At 46.4% G+C, this 19,156-nt stretch overlaps 1 protein-coding gene across 2 annotated transcripts in view; it reads right to left on the reverse strand.

Annotated features, from left to right (window-relative positions):
- LOC140075106 (uromodulin-like) overlaps positions 1-19,156 on the reverse strand; it is a 37,020-nt gene that overhangs the window by 4,720 nt on the left and 13,144 nt on the right. For both annotated transcript variants that reach the window (XM_072120609.1, XM_072120610.1), the window contains exons 7-14: positions 11,736-11,913; positions 11,404-11,541; positions 11,300-11,314; positions 9,307-10,092; positions 7,821-7,922; positions 5,736-5,938; positions 2,727-2,878; positions 1,348-1,593 (exon numbers count right to left, since the gene is read on the reverse strand). In XM_072120609.1, the coding sequence (XP_071976710.1) occupies positions 1,348-1,593; positions 2,727-2,878; positions 5,736-5,938; positions 7,821-7,922; positions 9,307-10,092; positions 11,300-11,314; positions 11,404-11,541; positions 11,736-11,913 (1,820 nt within the window). The remainder of the gene's footprint in view (positions 1-1,347; positions 1,594-2,726; positions 2,879-5,735; positions 5,939-7,820; positions 7,923-9,306; positions 10,093-11,299; positions 11,315-11,403; positions 11,542-11,735; positions 11,914-19,156) is intronic.

Raw genomic sequence — 19,156 nt, forward strand, 5'->3', positions numbered from 1 at the left:
GGAAACCCGGAAGTGCCAGCGGCAATCAGTGGTGACTGGCCCTTTAAATCTTTGAGTGCCAGTGCGCCTCTCTGTGGCGCTGCTCCCCCGGCCACTCTCACCTCTCCACGCTCCTGCTCCCATTCCGGCTAGGCCGCGCGTATCCCAGCTTTTGATGGATGTAGATAGATATAGGGTCACATTTACCAAGAACAGTGCAGTCTGTACTAGGTGCAGTTTGCCTGTGTCGTGTGCAGGGGGCGTCAGATTCAGGATGTTCTGTATGAATCTGGCACCCCCTCCATTCCCCCGACAGAGTGCATCAAATTTTTTGGGTGCACCTATGACATGAGGCATGCAGGGACGAGGTCAGAGGTCAGGTCCGGGTACCTAACAGGAGATCAACGCAGGAACAGGGAACGGGAACAGCAACACGGAGCACAGAACAGGAATGTTTCTCTTGTCATTATGAGCTCAAAGATCCGACGGGGAGTGAAGGGAGCCGCCGATCTTAATGGGAAACCCGGAAGTGCCAGCGGCAATCAGTGGTGACTGGCCCTTTAAATCTTTGAGTGCCAGTGCGCCTCTCTGTGGCGCTGCTCCCCTGGCCACTCTCACCTCTCCACGTTTCTGCTCCCATCCCGGCTAGGCCGTGCGCATCCCAGCTTTTGATGGATGTAGATAGATATAGGGTCGCATTTACCAAGAACAGTGCAGTCTGTACTAGGTGCAGTTTGCCTGTGTCGTGTGCAGGGGGCGACAGATTCAGGATGTTCTGTATGAATCTGGCACCCCCTCCATTCCCCCGACAGAGTGCATCAAATTTTTTGGGTGCACCTATGACATGAGGCATGCAGGGACGAGGTCAGAGGTCAGGGTACACAACAGGAGATCAACGCAGGAACAGGGAACGGGAACAGCAACACGGAGCACAGAAGTGAAGGTTTCTCTTGTCACTATGAGCTCAAAGATCCGGCGGGGAGTGAAGGGAGCCGCCGATCTTTATGGGAAACCCGGAAGTGCCAGCGGCAATCAGTGGTGACTGGCCCTTTAAATTTTTGAGTGCCGGTGCGCCTCTATGTAGCGCTGCTCCCCCGGCCACTCTCACTTCTCCATGTTTCTGCTCCCATCCCAGCTAGGCCGTGCGCGTCCCCGCTTTGTAGGGCGCGCGTGGCCTAGCCAGGATGGGAGCAGGAACGTGGAGAGGTGAGAGCAGGCCAGGAGAGCAGCGCCACGGAGAGGGGCACGTGTATGCCCGCCAGTCAGATACATTCCCTCATCCATGTGCATCATGTGGCTTACTGGGGATTGTGTACATGAAGTTGCTCAGTGGGGCTTATTTCCTCTATTGGTCTATTCACTCCTCACCTTTCCTTGATGATGTGATACTTCATAGGATCATCTATGTATTTTCCCGGTGTAGCATAACAGTTCTTCAACACTGTGACATATTGAGATGAATTCAGGCCCTCTACAAAGACCTCCACATACAGTGTAGATGATGTTGACAGCACAACCTCTTTATCTTCGAATACAGAGAGATAATTTTGGTCCTTATACGCTGCCATATGTGCCTTGAATTCCCCTGCACCATCAATGTGGAAAGACATGGAACTGTAATACAATCAAATGCAATCACTACAAATGTGTCCATACGGTAGATTTCACACTACAGATGCAGAACTGGTTACAACAAAAATATGTTTTCTAATGTACTTTGTCTAACAGGCAGAGCAGATTTATTATTTTGTGTTACCCGCTTGTCATTGAAAAATACAATGCACTATGCAAAATACAAGCCATTTAATCTGTGCCTTTTAATTTGCACAAAAAAACAAAAAAAATACTACAAAAAAAAAGACTACATCACCAATCTGAATGTTATTTCCACAGCAAATAGAGATCTTAAAGGGGTTTGAAGGATCAGAAAACATGACTCCTTTCTGTATCAAACAGTGTCTCCCCATGTTTATGTTGAGTATTGCATCTCAGACCTATTCACACTAATAGATATTGGCAGCAATACCAGACACAACCCAATGAGCAGAGGTAGAGCTTTTTGAAGAGGAAAGTACAGGCGGTCCCCCACCTGACTTACAGATAACCTATAGTTACAGACGGACCTCTCTGCCCACTGTGACCTTTGGTGAAGCTCTCTGGATGCTTTACGAAGCTTTATTGAGAATCCTTGGTCCCATTACAGCAAAAAATTTTGAAACTCCAATTGTCACTGGGGCAAAAAAGAAAAATTGTCTGGATCTACAATTATAAAATATACAGTTTCGACTTACATACAAATTCAACTTAGGAACAAACCTACGGACCCTATCTTGTACGTAACCCGGGGACTGCCTGTAGCTGTGTTCCCTTAAACCAAACAACAACTTTAAAAATAAGTACAAGATAGGGTCTGGAGGTTTGTTCTTAAGTTGAATTTGTATGTAAGTCGAAACTGTATATTTTATAATTGTAGTTCCAGACAAATTTTTTTTCTTGCCGCAGTGACAATTGGAGTTTCAAAATTTTTTGCTGTAATTGGACCAAGGATTATCAATAAAGCTTCATTAGACACCTTACAGCTGATTATTGCAGACTGGGACTATAATAAAGCATCCAGAGAGCTTCACCAGAGGTCACAGGGGGCAGAGGGGTCCGTCTGTAACTATGGGTCGTCTGAAAGTCGGGTGTCCTTAAGTAGGGGACCGCCTGTAATGGGGAAATAATCAAAGAAAACATGAGGACATTACCTTAAGACGGGGTTCACAGATGTTTTAATAGTAAGTTCCAGGGAATATGCACAAGAAAAATTTAGCTGAAGTTCAGAGTTCCTCATAATAATATGAATTGGTTCCAGTTGCACATACATGGTGTTCCAGTAGACGGCGTGTGTCCCATTGTTCTAGAGAATATAAGGTAATCACATTGGGGTTTTTTTGGCTCATCTTTTTATGAAGAAACTATTTTGTTACAGTAAAGTGGAAATGCCAGATTCAAATTCCTTAAGATCTGCATCACTTCACAACTTTTTAGTTTTAGGGATCTTTTTCACATTGCAGATTCTGGGAATGATTTTTCACACAAATAATTTGTGCCAAAATCGGCCTCCCCTTTGTATGATTGGGATGCCAACAGTTCCCGTTCTTAGAACAAAATCTACATTGTAAAATGGAATAAGTTTTTCTTTCTCTAGATTAAAAAAAAGTGCTTTCTAGACAGACAGACAAACAGAGAGACAGAGAGATAGACAGACCAGGTGTAACAAAAAGGATGGGATGGTGGAAGATCACATGACATACACATCGGATTTAAAAAAACAAAAAATATTTGTGCTAAAACTCTTTGATCTTAGATGGCTCTGTAATCGTCAAAACTCAAATTGTGTGGAAAAACCGTGTAAAAAGGAGATATTTTGATAAATACACATCAGATCCAAAATTTGAGAATAAATGTATGCAATATTTTTCTAAAAGCTATACAATGTTACCAAATTCAAGCACTTAACCCCTTACCGACGCACACCGCAATAGTACAGCGCACGTGCGGCCTGAGCCCTTTCCATAGACGGTAAGTCTTTGCTGCATATTGCTAGCACCGATCGTGGGTGTTATCCCTGCAATCGCTGCCAGCAGCTTTAAAACGATGGAGTGGCGATTGGATGCCACGACAGCTTCGGGTCTTCCGAAATGCGATTTACGCATTTTAATGAATAATGTGGAAAATCCCCATATAGTAGTATGGCAGTATATGGTAGGATCGATCAGACAACCTAGGGTTAAATTACCCTAGGGAGTCTGAAAAATAGTAAAAATAAAAAAAAGTTATTAAAAAATTATAATTAAAAAAATATTAAAATTCTAATTAACCCCCTTTCCCTAGAACTGAAATAAATATAAATAAACAGTAAAAATCATAAACATATTGGGGCAGATTTACTTACCCGGTCCATTCGCGATCCAGCGGCGCGTTCTCTGCGGTGGATTCGGGTCCGGCCGGGATTTATTAAGGTAGTTCCTCCGCCGTCCACCAGGTGGCGCTGCTGCGCTGAAAAGCATCGGAAGGCACTGGAGTTCACCGAGCCGGGCTGAGTGAAGGTAAGTGCAAGCTCCGCGACAGATTATTTTTTTTAAATGCGGCGGTTTTTCCGAATCCGTTGGGTTTTCGTTCGGCCACGGACCCCGATTTCCGTCGTGTGCATGCCAGCGCCGATGTGCCACAATCCCGGGGCAATTCAGGGAGAATCGGCGCAAATCGGAAATATTCGAGTAACACGTCGGGAAAAGGCGAATCGGGCCCTTAGTAAATGACCCCAATTAGGTATGATATACTATCAAAATATAATAACAGTTTTTTACTGCGTTTTAAAAACATTTTTGTGCAAGAGGTTTTAATGTTTGTAAATGTATGAAAACATTAAAAAAAAACTATACAAATTTGGCATCCCTGTGATCATACTGACCCAAAGAATAAAGTTGACATGTCATTTGGGGGGCACAGTAAAAACCGTAAAATTCAAGCCAACAAGAAAACGACGCAAATACATTTTTTCAACACTTTCACTGCATTTGGAATTTTTTCCAACTTCCTAGTACACGCCATGGAATATTAAATAAAGGTCATTAAGGGGTTAATGTAGAGCATTTCATGTAGGCAACGTGGAAGATCCACACTTTGAGAAGAGCCAAGGGGTAAGTTAATCATCTCTCCGATGTTTGAGAGGGGGAAGTCTCCTTACACCACAGGGCCGGATTAAAGGAGGGGCTCATGGGGCTCTAGCCCCAGGGCCCCCACCACTTTCACTTTTTAAGGGGCCCCCACCAGTTCCTGACAGTCAACAACTCAGCTCAGCTGAGTCGCTGACTGTCTTTGTGTGCAATGCGCAGCGGCCCGTGGCCACCCGCAACACACATAGGGGTCTAAGGTGACAGCTGTGTTAGTGAGACACAGCTGCCTTCGCTGGGGGAGATCACCGAGATCGCCATTTTCTACGGGGACTGGCAGCTAAAGTTTAAAGGGGGCTGGTGGCTGTATACTACAGGGGGCTGGTGGCTTTATACTACAGGGGTCTGGCAGGCTATATACTACAGGGGGCTGGCAGACTACATACTACAGGGGGCTGGCAGGCTACATACTACAGGGGGCTGGCAGGCTACATACTACAGGGGGCTGGCAGGCTACATACTACACGGGGCTGGCAGGATATATACCTCCAAAAACATTGTTGGAAGGGCCCCCACCAGTTTGCGCCCAAGGGCCCCCACCACCCTTAATCCGGCCCTGTTACACCAGCCCCGAAAGAGAACAAAAAACTACTACAGTCCATGTGGCTCTTCCTGGGTAATGCTGAATGTAGTTTCTAACGAAGAAAATGGATACCCCTACCACACCCTCAGGGGGTGATAATAAAGGTTGAAGTTTAGTCTCATTGGACAGATTTTTAAGAAATTTTTGTGCCTTTTTTTTTTTGATCAGATGTGTATTTGTTGAGATATCCCCATTTTTGAACATTTCTTTACCCATTTTGATGTACAGTAATTACATCTCCATCTGTCAATGACGATGACTTGAATAGTAGATTGAATCAACGTAATTTTTCCTTTCTGCATTAAACATGGGGGTTCCAATGTAAGATTTTAAACTTGCCCACCCATTTTTGAATGTGTATTTTGTGAAATATTTCACCATCCTGAACCTTTTGTTGCACCCTGTACAGATAGATAATAGTCAGAATAATAGTTTACATAGAGATACGCTCTTACATATAAATGAGCTTTACATTGTCCATCCTGGAGAGGGGATACAAGAGAAATCACGCTGGTGTTATCCTGGGCCTTGATTCCTATGCAGTTATCATCAGAGAAGTGAATTTTTTTGGCATTTAAACTTTTTAGCTGACATGTCCTAAATGACATTTCTATGTTGTGTGTGTTACATTGTAAGTTCAGATCCAAGTCTTCTAAACCTAGAAAGAAGCGAAAAAAGACTCAATGAGAATAACAAAGAATCAACATAGTATCACAGTTCTATTGTACATTCTCATGATACAGTAGAGGAACTCCACTTCTAATGTACGCTACATTACTGTAAATTGAGGCTTTCCGTAGGAAGGGCAAAGCGAGTCAGATCCATGGTTTTTGGTGGGTCCGGCATCTGTATTAATTTAAGGTTCATGTTATTCCATTAGCCCTGCCCTACCACTAGCAATTGTCTGATCTATCTGATATTATATGGGGCACATTTACTAAGGGCCATGCGCCAGTTTTCTGTCGGACTTCATATGTTCTTGTAGGTGTAAACTTGATGCACATGTATTTAAGAAGTGTCACACTATTGGGTCGCAGATGCACTAGTCTCCATGTGACACAAATTAGGGGGTGTTCTGGAGCTCAGTCAGACCGTGCCCCGGATTTAACATGCAAAGTCTGTCGCACGCCCTATGATTTCTGGCGCACATTCTTCATGAATCTGTCGCACCGAGCATTATACATGGGCAGAGCACTTTTAGTACAGTTTCCCACATTCCTAATAAATGTGCCCCTATGTCCTTTCTTTATATGAAATTGGATCTTTCTAAAACTGTAATTGTGTTCCTGTCATCTACTGTATTAACCTTCTTATACCTAATATTTCCATTTCCATGTATGGAACTTTTAGACATTTGCAGCAGTAAGTACACGATTGTGGATTCCTGTGTGACTCTTTCCTTTAATATTAGTTTTTTTTTTTTTAATAACTGTTTTTTATTGTTTTATGCAATAAAAGGTACATGCTGAGACATTGGGGCAGATTTACTTACCCGGTCCATTCGCGATCCAGCGGCGCGTTCTCTGCGCTGGATTCGGGTCCGGCCGGGATTTATTAAGGCAGTTCCTCCGACGTCCACCAGGTGGCGCTGCTGCGCTGAAGTTCCCCAGAACGCACTGGAATACACCAAGCCGGGCTGAGTGAAGGTAAGTGCAAGCTCTGCGACACATTTTTTTGTTTTAAATGCGGCGGTTTTTTCGAATACGTCGGGTTTTCGGTCGGCCGCGCCCCCCAATTTCCGTTGCGTGCATGCCAGCGCCGATGCGCCACAATCCAATCACGTGCGCAAAAATCCCGGGGCAATTCAGGGGAAATCATCGCAAATCGGATATATTCGGGTAACACTTTGGGAAAACGCGAATCGGGCCCTTACTAAATGACCCCCATTGTTTACAATACAAGCGTTATACAAGCAAACTTGCATGTTACTTAATATTTGTTTTTGAGGGGATTTTCCCACGAACATAAGGGATGAGACCCACACAGAGCACGAAAACTAGTGGAATCTCCGTCAGCTCCATAGAGATTAATGGAGCAAAACGGTCATGTGCGGCCGTCTACTCCTTTAGTCTGACGGAGCAACAAGGGGTCTCACGGAAGTACGTGGGACCCCATTGGACCACTCGTTTTTGTGATCTGTGGGGGTCTCATCACCCATCAGCAAATTAGGAACATGGATAACCCCTTTAATAAAATCCAAACATTTTTGCAATATGAAATTCAATAAAATCTTCAAAATCAGTCCCTTATTGTTATTATGATGAATTCATGATTAAATAACTGGAACTCACTTTTTATTAGTTGTTCCCTCACTAAACTTTCCTGCCTGCAAACCATCCAGCTGCAAAGCTTACATTTCACTTCACTTTATTTCCCTCCATAATACAAACTTTACTTTCCCATCTTCAAGACATTTTTGAAGCTGCACCATTTTTCTGGAATGCACTTTCCTAGATGTTAAGGTTAATTTCCAATAACCATAGTTTTTGATCCTCTCTGACTTAGTCCTGCTGTTAAAGCATCATTAATATTTTACCTACGTTGAACATCTCGCCCATCATTGCAGTAGCAACCTGCAATCCCTTGTACTTTTTTGCATTCTTCATCCTCTGCACATATGCATGGGTTATTTCCAGTTGGATCTAAGATAAATGAATGGGTTAGAAAAAGATAGTCTTAATTTTTCATTAGGAAACCATATCATTGGAATATTAATTCGATTCTTGGAAGATTCAGTTATTTAACCCCTCACTGTTAAGCCTTTATTTCCCTTAAATGAACAAACACTTCTTTTTTGGGTTGCATAAAATTCTCAAAAAAAAAAAAAAGAATAATGCCACAGCACTGTGTTTTTTCCTATTTGAGGAGAACTATCCAGAATTTCTGTATTCTATAATCTTAGGATGATTTACATTTTTGGGTGTAATATTAGGTACGGTATATCCATAATGACAACTATATTTGTAATTAATGTAATACATTTCAAATGAATGAAATTCTGCAAATAGATGTTTTAAATGACGTCTAACACCTCCACCGAGCGTTGTAATCTGTTGTATAAAACTGCACCGTGATTTCCTACATGCCTTTATATATTTCCCAAATATTCCCAGCTTAATCTTTATGCAAATGAGGCAGTTATTGCACCAAGGTTCTTAGCACCTGAAGCACTGTTTCCCACCTTAATCAGATTGTCCTCTTCTTCCAATGTTGCGCCATAATCCTCCCAAGACCAATCTCCTGCTTATCTAACGAAGATTGTAGTGGTCCAAGCAAAAAGAGCAGAGCTCTGGGTGCTGCGGACACCAACTGCCTTATTAGCATACAGATTATAATGAGGATTTCTCAGAAACTATGTAATGGATGGAAACAATTTTGAAATCATAGTAGATTATTCTACATCATAATAATCACCAGCAGATTATTATGCATGGGGAAGGTGGTAGACTATTTTTAAAAATGTTCAGCTATTTCATATCTTTGTTACTTTTCATTCAGTGGTTCCAGAATACAAATTAACCCTGTGCTATACGATCAATAGGACATACTGGGGGTAATTTACTAAGGGCCCGATTCGCGTTTTCCCGACGTGTTACCCGAATATTTCCGATTTGCGCCGATTTTCCCTGAATTGCCCCGGGATTTTGGCGCATGCGATCGGATTGTGGCGCATCGGCGCCGGCATGCACGCAACGGAAATCGGGGGGCGTGGCCGATAGAAAGCCCGACGGATTCGGAAAAACCGCTGCATTTAAAAAAAATTGCACTTACCTTCACTCAGCCCGGCTCGGTGTATTCCAGTGCATTCCGATGCTCTTCAGCGCAGCAGCCACCTGGTGGACGGCGGAGGAACTGCCTTAATAAATCCCGTCCGGACCCGAATCCAGCGCAGAGAACGCGCCGCTGGATCGCGAATGGACCGGGTAAGTAAATTTGCCCCACTGTACTGTTTGATCACCTGATTACAAGTCTTAATTGCTTATTTATAAAATGATCACAATGACATGCAGTGTACATGCATGTTACCTGTGCAATAAGCTGCAGGACACCTGGGTGTTCCATGGAACTTGTACACATGATATCCATCTGGACAGGCTTTGACTTGCACAACGCTTGACCAGTAGCAGCAGTCGTCGCCATGCTGAGCGCATGTGGTAAACGTTAAAATTCCTTCACTGTGTAAAGGATGTGAACCATTGAGCCACATTGAGGCCTCCGTGCCACATTTATTCTCAGGTACGCAAGTTTCTGGAAGTCTTGTCCCCCCAGTCCCTGTAAATCTGTACCACCCATTTTTGTTGCTATCACAGTTGCTGCCCTGTGACTTGAGGGTGCTTCTCCAGGGGTCATTAAGGGTGGTGTAGCTGTCACATGGATCGGAACATCTGAAGGAGCCTTTCTCATTTACACATTCTAGACCTTGGTCACATATACTTGTGGCACATTCTTCATCTCCACAATGGACCATGTCTCCAGTCCAATCTGACTTACATGAACAAGAAGAATCACCGTCATTACCCAAGCAATGAGCCCGAGATTGACAGCGATAAAATGTAGGGTCTGAACATTCATCAATATCGACACAATTATTATCTGTGTTTTTGTAGTATCCTTTTGGGCACTCACATATGTATGACCCAATTGTGTTTACACAGATATGAGAACAGTTATTAGACCAATGATAGGCACATTCATCAATGTCTGAACAGGCAAAGCCATCACCGATAAACCCTTCATTGCATGAACATTCTTTGATATCCAAATATTCTTCACATGTGGCATTGGAGTGACATTCAGAGCAGTGTTCTGTAGCTGGACAAGACCGAGAAAGAATCAGAAAATATTAGTAAAAAGAAGCTATTTATCAGTCCAAAATACAGCATATGCTAAGAAATCGTGGAAAGATGGTTGACTCCGGAGAGTCCACAAGATGCAAGTAATGTAGTGAAATGTAGTGCTACAATAGGCCAGTTCATGGAGTTTCTGTTCTTCTACATATTTCAATGACTTTATAAGTAAAAGCATTAAGCAATTACAACACCACACACAATGGGGGAGATTGCTTGATGGGCTGCATACCTCTAGCAACTAGGCTTGGTTGTGATTGGCTAGGTGGACACCTGGTAGACACACCTGGCCAATTACAGCCATGCCTAGTTGACAGGGGTGTAAAGCTACCTAGCTTGGGTCATCACTTCTCTAAATAACACTACAAAATTGGTAGCCACTATCTGGGTCAGCAGAATTATATTCATATGGCTTGAATAAACCAGCAGTGATCTACCTACTATCCTATTGGGATACACCTGAAGCTGGCACATATGGTCACAATGAAAATGGTTGATGGAGTAATGGCTCCTAGGCTGATTCCCTGTTCTCGTGTGACGTCTGAGGATCTGACATTCAGGCAGTGGACACTAATGCTCTGCACTTGGACACAATGGGGCAGATTTACTTACTCGGCCCATTCGCGATCCAGCGGCGCGTTCTCTGCGGTGGATTCGGATCTTCCGGCGATTCACTAAGGCAGTTCCTCCAACGTCCACCAGGTGTCGGTGCTGCGCTGAAGAGCATCGGAACGCACTGGAGTTCACCAAGCCGGGCTGAGAGAAGGTAAGCGCGTGTCCCGCGACACTTTTTTTAAAAAAATGCGGCGGTTTCTTCGAATCCGTCGGGTTTTCATTCACCCCCCCGATTTCCGTTGCACGCATGCCGGCGCCCATGCGCCACAATCTGATCGCTGATCGCCAAAAACCCGGGGCAATAAAGGGAAAATCGGCGCAAATCGGAAATATTCGGGTAACACATCAGGAAAACGCGAATCGGGCCCTTAGTAAATGACCCCCAATATTTCTAGAACATTCTCCAATCTTTCATATATACACAGAGTGTGGGCCCCACTTACACGCATCTGTCACTTCTATACATTTATAACGGGGCTCACACAGTATGATGTGAGACTAGACTGTGAAGTAATAGAAGACACAACCAATATTTTGTATTTAGTCTGGTTACTTACATGATATGTTCTTCACTGAAAGACAAAAAGTAAAACAAGTGTAAGAATAATTAAGAATACAGTCACATGTCAATCATGTCTTTCAGTAATTGGGTGGAGTGTACCTTTAAATCCTTCTACACGTAAAGCGTGATGTCCATTTCCCTTGATGCGAAGCTCCCAAGATCCTATTAGAGGATTCTCAACAATATACATAGAGCCCCAGGGCTCAGATATGATTGTTTTAGGTTTTGTTACCAAATCTACAAATGAAAAATATGTGTTTATTTTCCATTTTTAATTTTTCCATAAATGGATTTTTAAGGGCTTTGATTTTGATGGCCTCTCCTTCAGCTGAAGTAAAGAGGATTTAGGATGACAGTTTACAGCATCTACAGACACAGCTCACGTCTTAGTATACAGTTACTATCCGATCACCAAGCATTCATGTACTTACTATAAGGGCCAATCACTTCTAATGACTGAATCATCCCATCTGTGGTCAATATCAATGCAGTATAGTTATCCACCACTGAGAAGCTGATAGAATCATCTCCTGAATCAAAGTCTCTAGATAGCAGTCTGCTTGAGCTGTTAACTGGTCTGGATAAAGCAAAGTCCAAGTAGTAGAAAACCTTCAAATTTTGTGAAAAAAAGATATATTAAATAAGCAGAAAATAAATCTTTTTAAGCACCCTTAAAAAAAAGTCTTGGCACCTCCTGTTCTGTAAAGATCACTCATTGTCACAATAGACAGGGTAACAATGAAAGACAACTCTATTATATGATCCATTATTTACAAAAGTGTGGTGACTAGAGATGAGCGAGCACTAAAAGGCTCGGGTACTTGTTATTCGAGACAAACTTTTCCCGATGCTCGAGTGCTCGTCTCGAATAACGAGCCCCATTGAAGTCAATGGGAGACTCAAGCATTTTTCAAGGGGACCAAGGCTCTGCACAGGGAAGCTTGGCCAAACACCTGGGAACCTCAGAAAAGGATGGAAACACCACGGAAATGGACAGGAAACAGCAGGGGCAGCATGCATGGATGCCTCTGAGGCTGCTTAATCGCACCATTATGCCAAAAGTATGGGCAACAGCATGGCCATGACAGAGTGACAGAATGAAGCTAGATAGCATCTAAAACATCCAATAATTGACCCTGACACTATAGGGGACGGCATGCAGAGGCAGCGGCAGCAGCGGCAGGCTAGAGAGTGGCATGGCGACATACCCTAAATGGACTCAGGCTTCAAACCAATGGGTGGCAGAGAGGAACCAAAGGAGGTGAGCAAGAAGCGCTCAAATAATATCGGTACATGATAAAAGTTTGCCAGTATATTTTGTGGATTACACAGCAGGGTGGCGACAAAGTTAACATGGAAGCCATGAAAACAACCCAAAATTCTGCCTGACACAGCTCGTTTGATAAGGGGACCATGTATGGAGGCAGTGAACTAGTAGTAGATTAAAGGTGCTGCAGTTAAAACTATGTTAGTTGGATCTTGGCATGGAGCTGGCGCTCCGCTGCCAGGCGAGCTTTCGCCAATCCAAGCCCGTGTCTCTAGGCTACTCCCCAAACAGCACTTCTAAGAACCTTTTGTATAAGATCAAGTGTAGTAGCGTTCTTATAAGTTTAGGATATGGCGGGTGAGGGGAATGTAAACAGAAGCGCAAGAAGCGCTGAAATAATATTGGTAAATGATAAAAGTTTGCCAGTATATTTTGTGGATAACACAGCTGGGTGGCGACAAAGTTAACAACTTTGATGGGGAATCCATGAAAACAACCCAAATTTCTGCCTGACACACCTCGTTTGATAAAGGGACGATGTATGGAGGCAGCTATATGGACGACTTTTGGAGGTAGCAATGGAGACAACGTGTGGAGGCTGCTATGGAGACAATTTAATTTGGATAGTGCCTGTATGTGGCAGTCCAAAAAAGTTTTCATACCAGAGGAGCAGGTAGGTGGCCCTCCAGAAAAATGGAATAGGTTGAGTGCCTGTATGTGGCAGTCCAAAAAAGTTTTCAAACCAGAGGAGCAGGTAGGTGGCCCTCCAGAAAAATGGAATAGATTGAGTGCCTGTATGTGGCAGTCCAAAAAAGTTTTCAAACCAGAGGAGCAGGTAGGTGGCCCTCCAGAAAAATGAAATAGATTGAGTGCCTGTATGTGGCAGTCCAAAAAAGTTTTCAAACCAGAGGAGGAGGTAGGTGGCCCTCCATAAAAATGGAATAGATTGAGTGCCTGTATGTGGCAGTCCAAAAAAGTTTTCAAACCAGAGGAGCAGGTAGGTGGCCCTCCATAAAAATGGAATAGATTGAGTGCCTGTATGTGGCAGTCCAAAAAAGTTTTCAAACCAGAGGAGCAGGTAGGTGGCCCTCCAGAAAAATGAAATAGATTGAGTGCCTGTATGTGGCAGTCCAAAAAAGTTTTCAAACCAGAGGAGCAGGTAGGTGGCCCTATAGAAAAATTGAATAGATTGAGTGCCTGTATGTGGCACTCCCAAAAATTGTTTCAAACAGAGGACCGGGTCGGTGGCCCTCCAGAAAAATTAAATGCATAAAGTACTATAGCTAGAGCCAGTGGGCCCTGTCAAAAAATAGCCAGTTTCCTCTGCTTTACTGTACAAAGAGGAGGAGAAGGAGGAAAATGAGGAGGAGGAGGAGTGGATAAATTATTCAGGTTGAGCTTCCTTCACCTGGTGGAGATTGGAAATTATGAGAAGTCCAGGCTTTATTCATCTTAATAAGCGTCAGCCTGTCAGCGCTGTCAGTCGACAGGCGTGTACGCTTATCGGTGATGATGCCACCAGCTGCACTGAAAACCCGCTCGGACAAGACGCTAGCGGCAGGGCAGGCAAGAACCTCCAAGGCGTAGAGCGCCAGTTCGTGCCACATGTCCAGCTTTGAAACCCAGTAGTTGTAGGGAGCTGTGTGATCATTTAGGACGATGGTATGGTCAGCTACGTACTCCCTCACCATCTTTCTGTAAAGATCAGCCCTACTCTGCCGAGACTGGGGACAGGTGACAGTGTCTTGCTGGGGTGACATAAAGCTGGCAAAAGCCTTGTAAAGCGTACCCTTGCCAGTGCTGGACAAGCTGCCTGCTCGCCTACTCTCCCTCGCTACTTGTCCCGCAGAACTACGCACTCTGCCGCTAGCGCTGTCAGAAGGGAAATACTGTTTCAGCTTGTGCACCAGGGCCTGCTGGTATTCATGCATTCTCACACTCCTTTCCTCTCCAGGGATGAGAGTGGAAAGATTTTGCTTGTACCGTGGGTCCAGGAGAGTGAACACCCAGTAATCGGTGCTGGAATAAATTCTTTGAACGCGAGGGTCACGGGATAGGCAGCCTAGCATGAAATCTGCCATATGCGCCAGAGTACCAACGCGTAAGAATTCACTCCCCTCACTGGCCTGACTGTCCATTTCCTCCTCCTCCAACTCCTCTTCTTCTGCCCATACACGCTCAACAGTGTAGGACTCAACAATGGTCCCCTCTTGTGTCTCGCCAACATTCTCCTCCTCTTCCTCCTCATCCTCCTCCACCTCCACCTCCTCCGATATGCGCTGAGAAACAGACCTAAGGGTGCTTTGGCTATCAACAAGGGAATCTTCTTCCCCTGTCTCTTGTGAGGAGCGCAAAGCTTCCGACTTCATGCTGACCAGAGAGTTTTTCAACAGGCCAAGCAGCGGGATGGTGAGGCTGATGATGGCGGCATCGCCACTGACCATCTGTGTTGACTCCTCAAAGTTACTCAGCACCTGACAGATATCAGACATCCATGTCCACTCCTCATTGTAGACTTGAGGAAGCTGACTGACCTGACTACCAGTTCTGGTGGAAGTTGACATCTGGCAGTCTACAATCGCTCGGCGCTGCTGGTAAACTCTGGATAACATGGTCAGTGTTGAATTCCACCTCGTGGGCACGTCGCACAACAGTCGCTGAGCGGGCAGTTGGAGGCGGCGCTGCGCTGCCCTGAGAGTGGCAGCATCTGTGCTGGACTTCCTGAAATGCGCACAAATGCGGCGCACCTTCGTGAGCAAATCAGACAGATTGGGGTATGTCTTGAGGAAACGCTGAACTATCAGATTTAACACATGGGCCAGGCATGGCACATGTGTCAGTCTGCCGAGTTGCAGAGCCGCCACCAGGTTACGGCCGTTGTCACACACAACCATGCCTGGCTTCAGGTTCAGCGGTGCCAGCCACAGATCAGTCTGCGCCGTGATGCCCTGTAATAGTTCTTGGGCGGTGTGCCTTTTATCGCCTAGGCTCAGCAGTTTGAGCACCGCCTGCTGTCGCTTAGCGATGGCACTGCTGCTGTGCCTAGAGCTACCGACTGATGGCGCCATGCCCACGGATGGTCGTTCGGAGGAGGAGGTGGAGGAGGGGTGGGAGGAGGAGGAGGCATAGTAGGCCTCAAACACCTGGACCGAGGTAGGCCCCGCAATCCTCGGCGTCGGCAGTATATGACCAGCCGCAGGGTCACACTCGGTCCCAGCCTCCACCAAGTTAACCCAATGTGCCGTCAGAGATATATAGTGGCCCTGCCCGGCAGCACTCGTCCACGTGTCCGTGGTCAGGTGGACCTTGTCAGAAACGGCGTTGGTCAGGGCACGGATTATGTTGTCTGACACGTGCTGGTGCAGGGCTGGGACGGCACATCGGGAAAAGTAGTGGCGGCTGGGGACCGAATACCGAGGGGCGGCCGCAGCCATGAGGCTGCGAAAGGCCTCGGTCTCTACTAGCCTATAGGGCAGCATCTCCAGGCTTAGCAATCTGGAGATGTGCACATTAAGGGCTTGGGCGTGCGGGTGGGTTGCACTATATTTGCGTTTCCGCTCCAGCGTCTGGGGTATGGAGAGCTGAACGCTGGTGGATGCTGTGGAGGATCGTGGAGGTGACGATGGGGTTTTTGTGGCAGGGTCCTGGGCAGGGGGCTGACTATCAGCTGACACAGGGGAAGGAGCAGTGGTGTGCACGGCCGGAGGTGAACGCGCTTGTTGCCACTGAGTGGGGTGTTTAGCATTCATATGCCTGCGCATAATGGTGGTAGTTAAGCTAGTAGTGGTGGAACCCCTGCTGATCCTGGTTTGGCAAATGTGGCACACCACAGTCCGTCGGTCATCCGGTGTTTCCTTAAAGAACCTCCAGACTTCTGAAAATCTAGCCCTCGCCGCGGGAGCCCTCGCCACGGGAGCTTCACTAGTTGACACATTTGGCGCTGATGCACCAGCTCTGGCCCTGCCTCTCCGTCTGGCCCCACCACTGCCTCTTCCAACCTGTTCTGGTCGAGGACTCTCCTCCGTCTCAGAAGCACTGTGTTCACCCGGCCTCTCAACCCAGCTTGGGTCTGTCACCTCATCATCCTCCGATCCCTCAGTCTGCTCCCCCCTCGGACTTCCTGCCCTGACAACAACTTCCCCACTGTCTGACAACCGTGTCTCCTCATCGTCGGACACCTCTTTACACACTTCTTCCACTACGTCAACAAGGTCATCATCACCCACAGACTGCGACTGGTGGAAAACCTGGGCATCGGAAAATTGCTCATCAGCAACCGGACAAGTGGTTTGTGACTGTGGGAAGGGTCCAGAAAACAGTTCCTCAGAGTATGCCGGTTCAAATGGCAAATTTTGCTGGGAGGGGGCAGACTGGGGGGGAGGAGGCTGAGGTGCAGGAGCTGGAGGAGTGCCGATTTCGGTGACATGGGTGGACTGCGTGGAAGACTGACTGGTGGACAAATTGCTCGAAGCATTGTCGGCAATCCACGACATCACCTGTTCGCACTGTTCTGGCCTCAACAGTGCTCTACCACGATTCCCAGTAACTTCAGACATGAACCTAGGGAGTGTAGCTCTGCGGCGTTCCCCTGCTCCCTCATAAGCAGGTGGTGTCTCACCCCGCCCAGGACCACGGCCTCTGACCCCTGCAGTAGTTGGACGCCCACGTCCCCGCCCTCGTCCTCTACCCCTAGCCCTCGGGTTAAACATTTTGAAAATGAGAGTTATAACTTGTATTTTTTTTTTAACTTTTTTTTGTTTTTTTTGTTTTTTTTTTGTGTTTTTTAGTTTTTAAAACCAAACGATGCTATCCTATTGCTATGGCTATTTTCTAGCCAAGTATTACAGCACACTACTATGCCAGATGAGATGACGCTGAGTTATGAAAAAAATAAACGTAAAATAAAAAAGGAAATGGTAGACTGTGCCTAGTTGAAATACAACCCCGGGCCCTAATAAATTTTCCCACTTCGGTCTTTGCGATGGATATGTGCGTCACTAAAACACAGTGGTCGCAAGTCTGACTCCAAATTGCTCCCAATTTGATAGTAGATGCACTGCAGCAAGTACAGCCACCAGCAGATCAACCAGAAATCAAATATATATAACGCTACTGTAGGCGTAATTAAGACGTTTGTATTCTCCTATGGCTATTTTCTAGCCAAGTATTACAGCACACTACTATGCCAGATGAGATGACGCTGAGTTATGAAAAAAATAAACGTAAAATAAAAAGAAACTGGCAGACTGTGCCTAATTCAACTCAAACCCCTAATAAATTTTCCCACTTTGGTGTTTGAGGTGGATATGTGTGTCACTAAGAGCTAAACACAACGGTAGCAAGTCCCCCTGCTAATTCCTCACAATATGGTACTAGCTGCAAATAAAAAAAAAAAAAATTATAACGTTATTGTAGCCCTAAGAAGGGCTGTTGGGTTCTTTTAGAATCACTCCTGCCTAACAGTAAGCTAATAGAACACCCTAACGCTTTCCCTGAGCAGCAGCAGCTCTCTCCCTAGCGGCATCCAGACAGAGAATGATCCGAGCAGCGCGGGCAGCGGCTAGTCTATCCCAGGGTCACCTGATCTGGCCAGCCAACCACTGCTATCTACGTGTAAGGGTACCACGTCATGCTGGGTGGAGTGCAGAGTCTCCTGGCTTGTGATTGGCTCTGTTTCTGGCCGCCAAAAAGCAAAACGGCGGGAGCTGCCATTTTCTCGAGCGGGCGAAATACTCGTCCGAGCAACGAGCAGTTACGAGTACGCTAATGCTCGATCGAGCATCAAGCTCGGACGAGTATGTTCGCTCATCTCTAGTAATATCCATTATGAATATAGGTAAACAATATGCCATCTATGAAATCCTTGTACATGTGTTCCTGCTCTATATACAGAAGAGCCATTTCTGAACCTTTGAAGGTTCTACAAACAGGGCCGGATTATAGGCGGGGCTCCCGGGGCTCGAGCCCCGGGGCCTCCACCATCTTGCCCCCCCAGGGGGCCCCCACTAGATGCCACCCCCACGCCTCCCCTCCTGAGCCGACATGAAGCCCGGCCGCATCCCCGGCACAGGAGACTGCCAGTGCCACCTGCCCGCCCCCCGGCACAGGTCACAGCCTCCCCACCCAACCATCCCCTTGCATGGTCAAGCTTACCGCCCCGCACCCGCCCTCCGCCTATTCCCCTGCAAGGCTGAGCCACACGCCCCCCGGCAAAGTTGACCACCTCCATGCCCGCCCACACCCCGCATGGCCACCCAAGCAGCTCCGCAGTCCTGCTAGTACTCCCGCCACCCCCGCCAGAAAAAGCACATGCCCTCCGGAAAAAGCACCCGGCTGAACACCGCCCCCCCCCCCGGCCGAACAAGCACCTCCCGCAGCCCCCCGCTGGAAAAAGCACCCACCCTCAGTAACTCCACCCACCTGAACACGATCCCCCTGCCACCTCCTCCCCCGCCAAACAAGTGAACCCCCCGCGCCCGTACAAGCAACAGTCCGACCGTCGCCCCCCCCCGGCCGAAAAAGCACCCGCAAGACCCCCACCTGCTTGAACACCCGCCACGGACGGTCAACCGGAAATGTAAGTAT

The sequence above is a fragment of the Engystomops pustulosus genome, chromosome 8 (assembly GCF_040894005.1).
Source record: "Engystomops pustulosus chromosome 8, aEngPut4.maternal, whole genome shotgun sequence".
Classification (NCBI taxonomy): domain Eukaryota; kingdom Metazoa; phylum Chordata; class Amphibia; order Anura; family Leptodactylidae; genus Engystomops; species Engystomops pustulosus.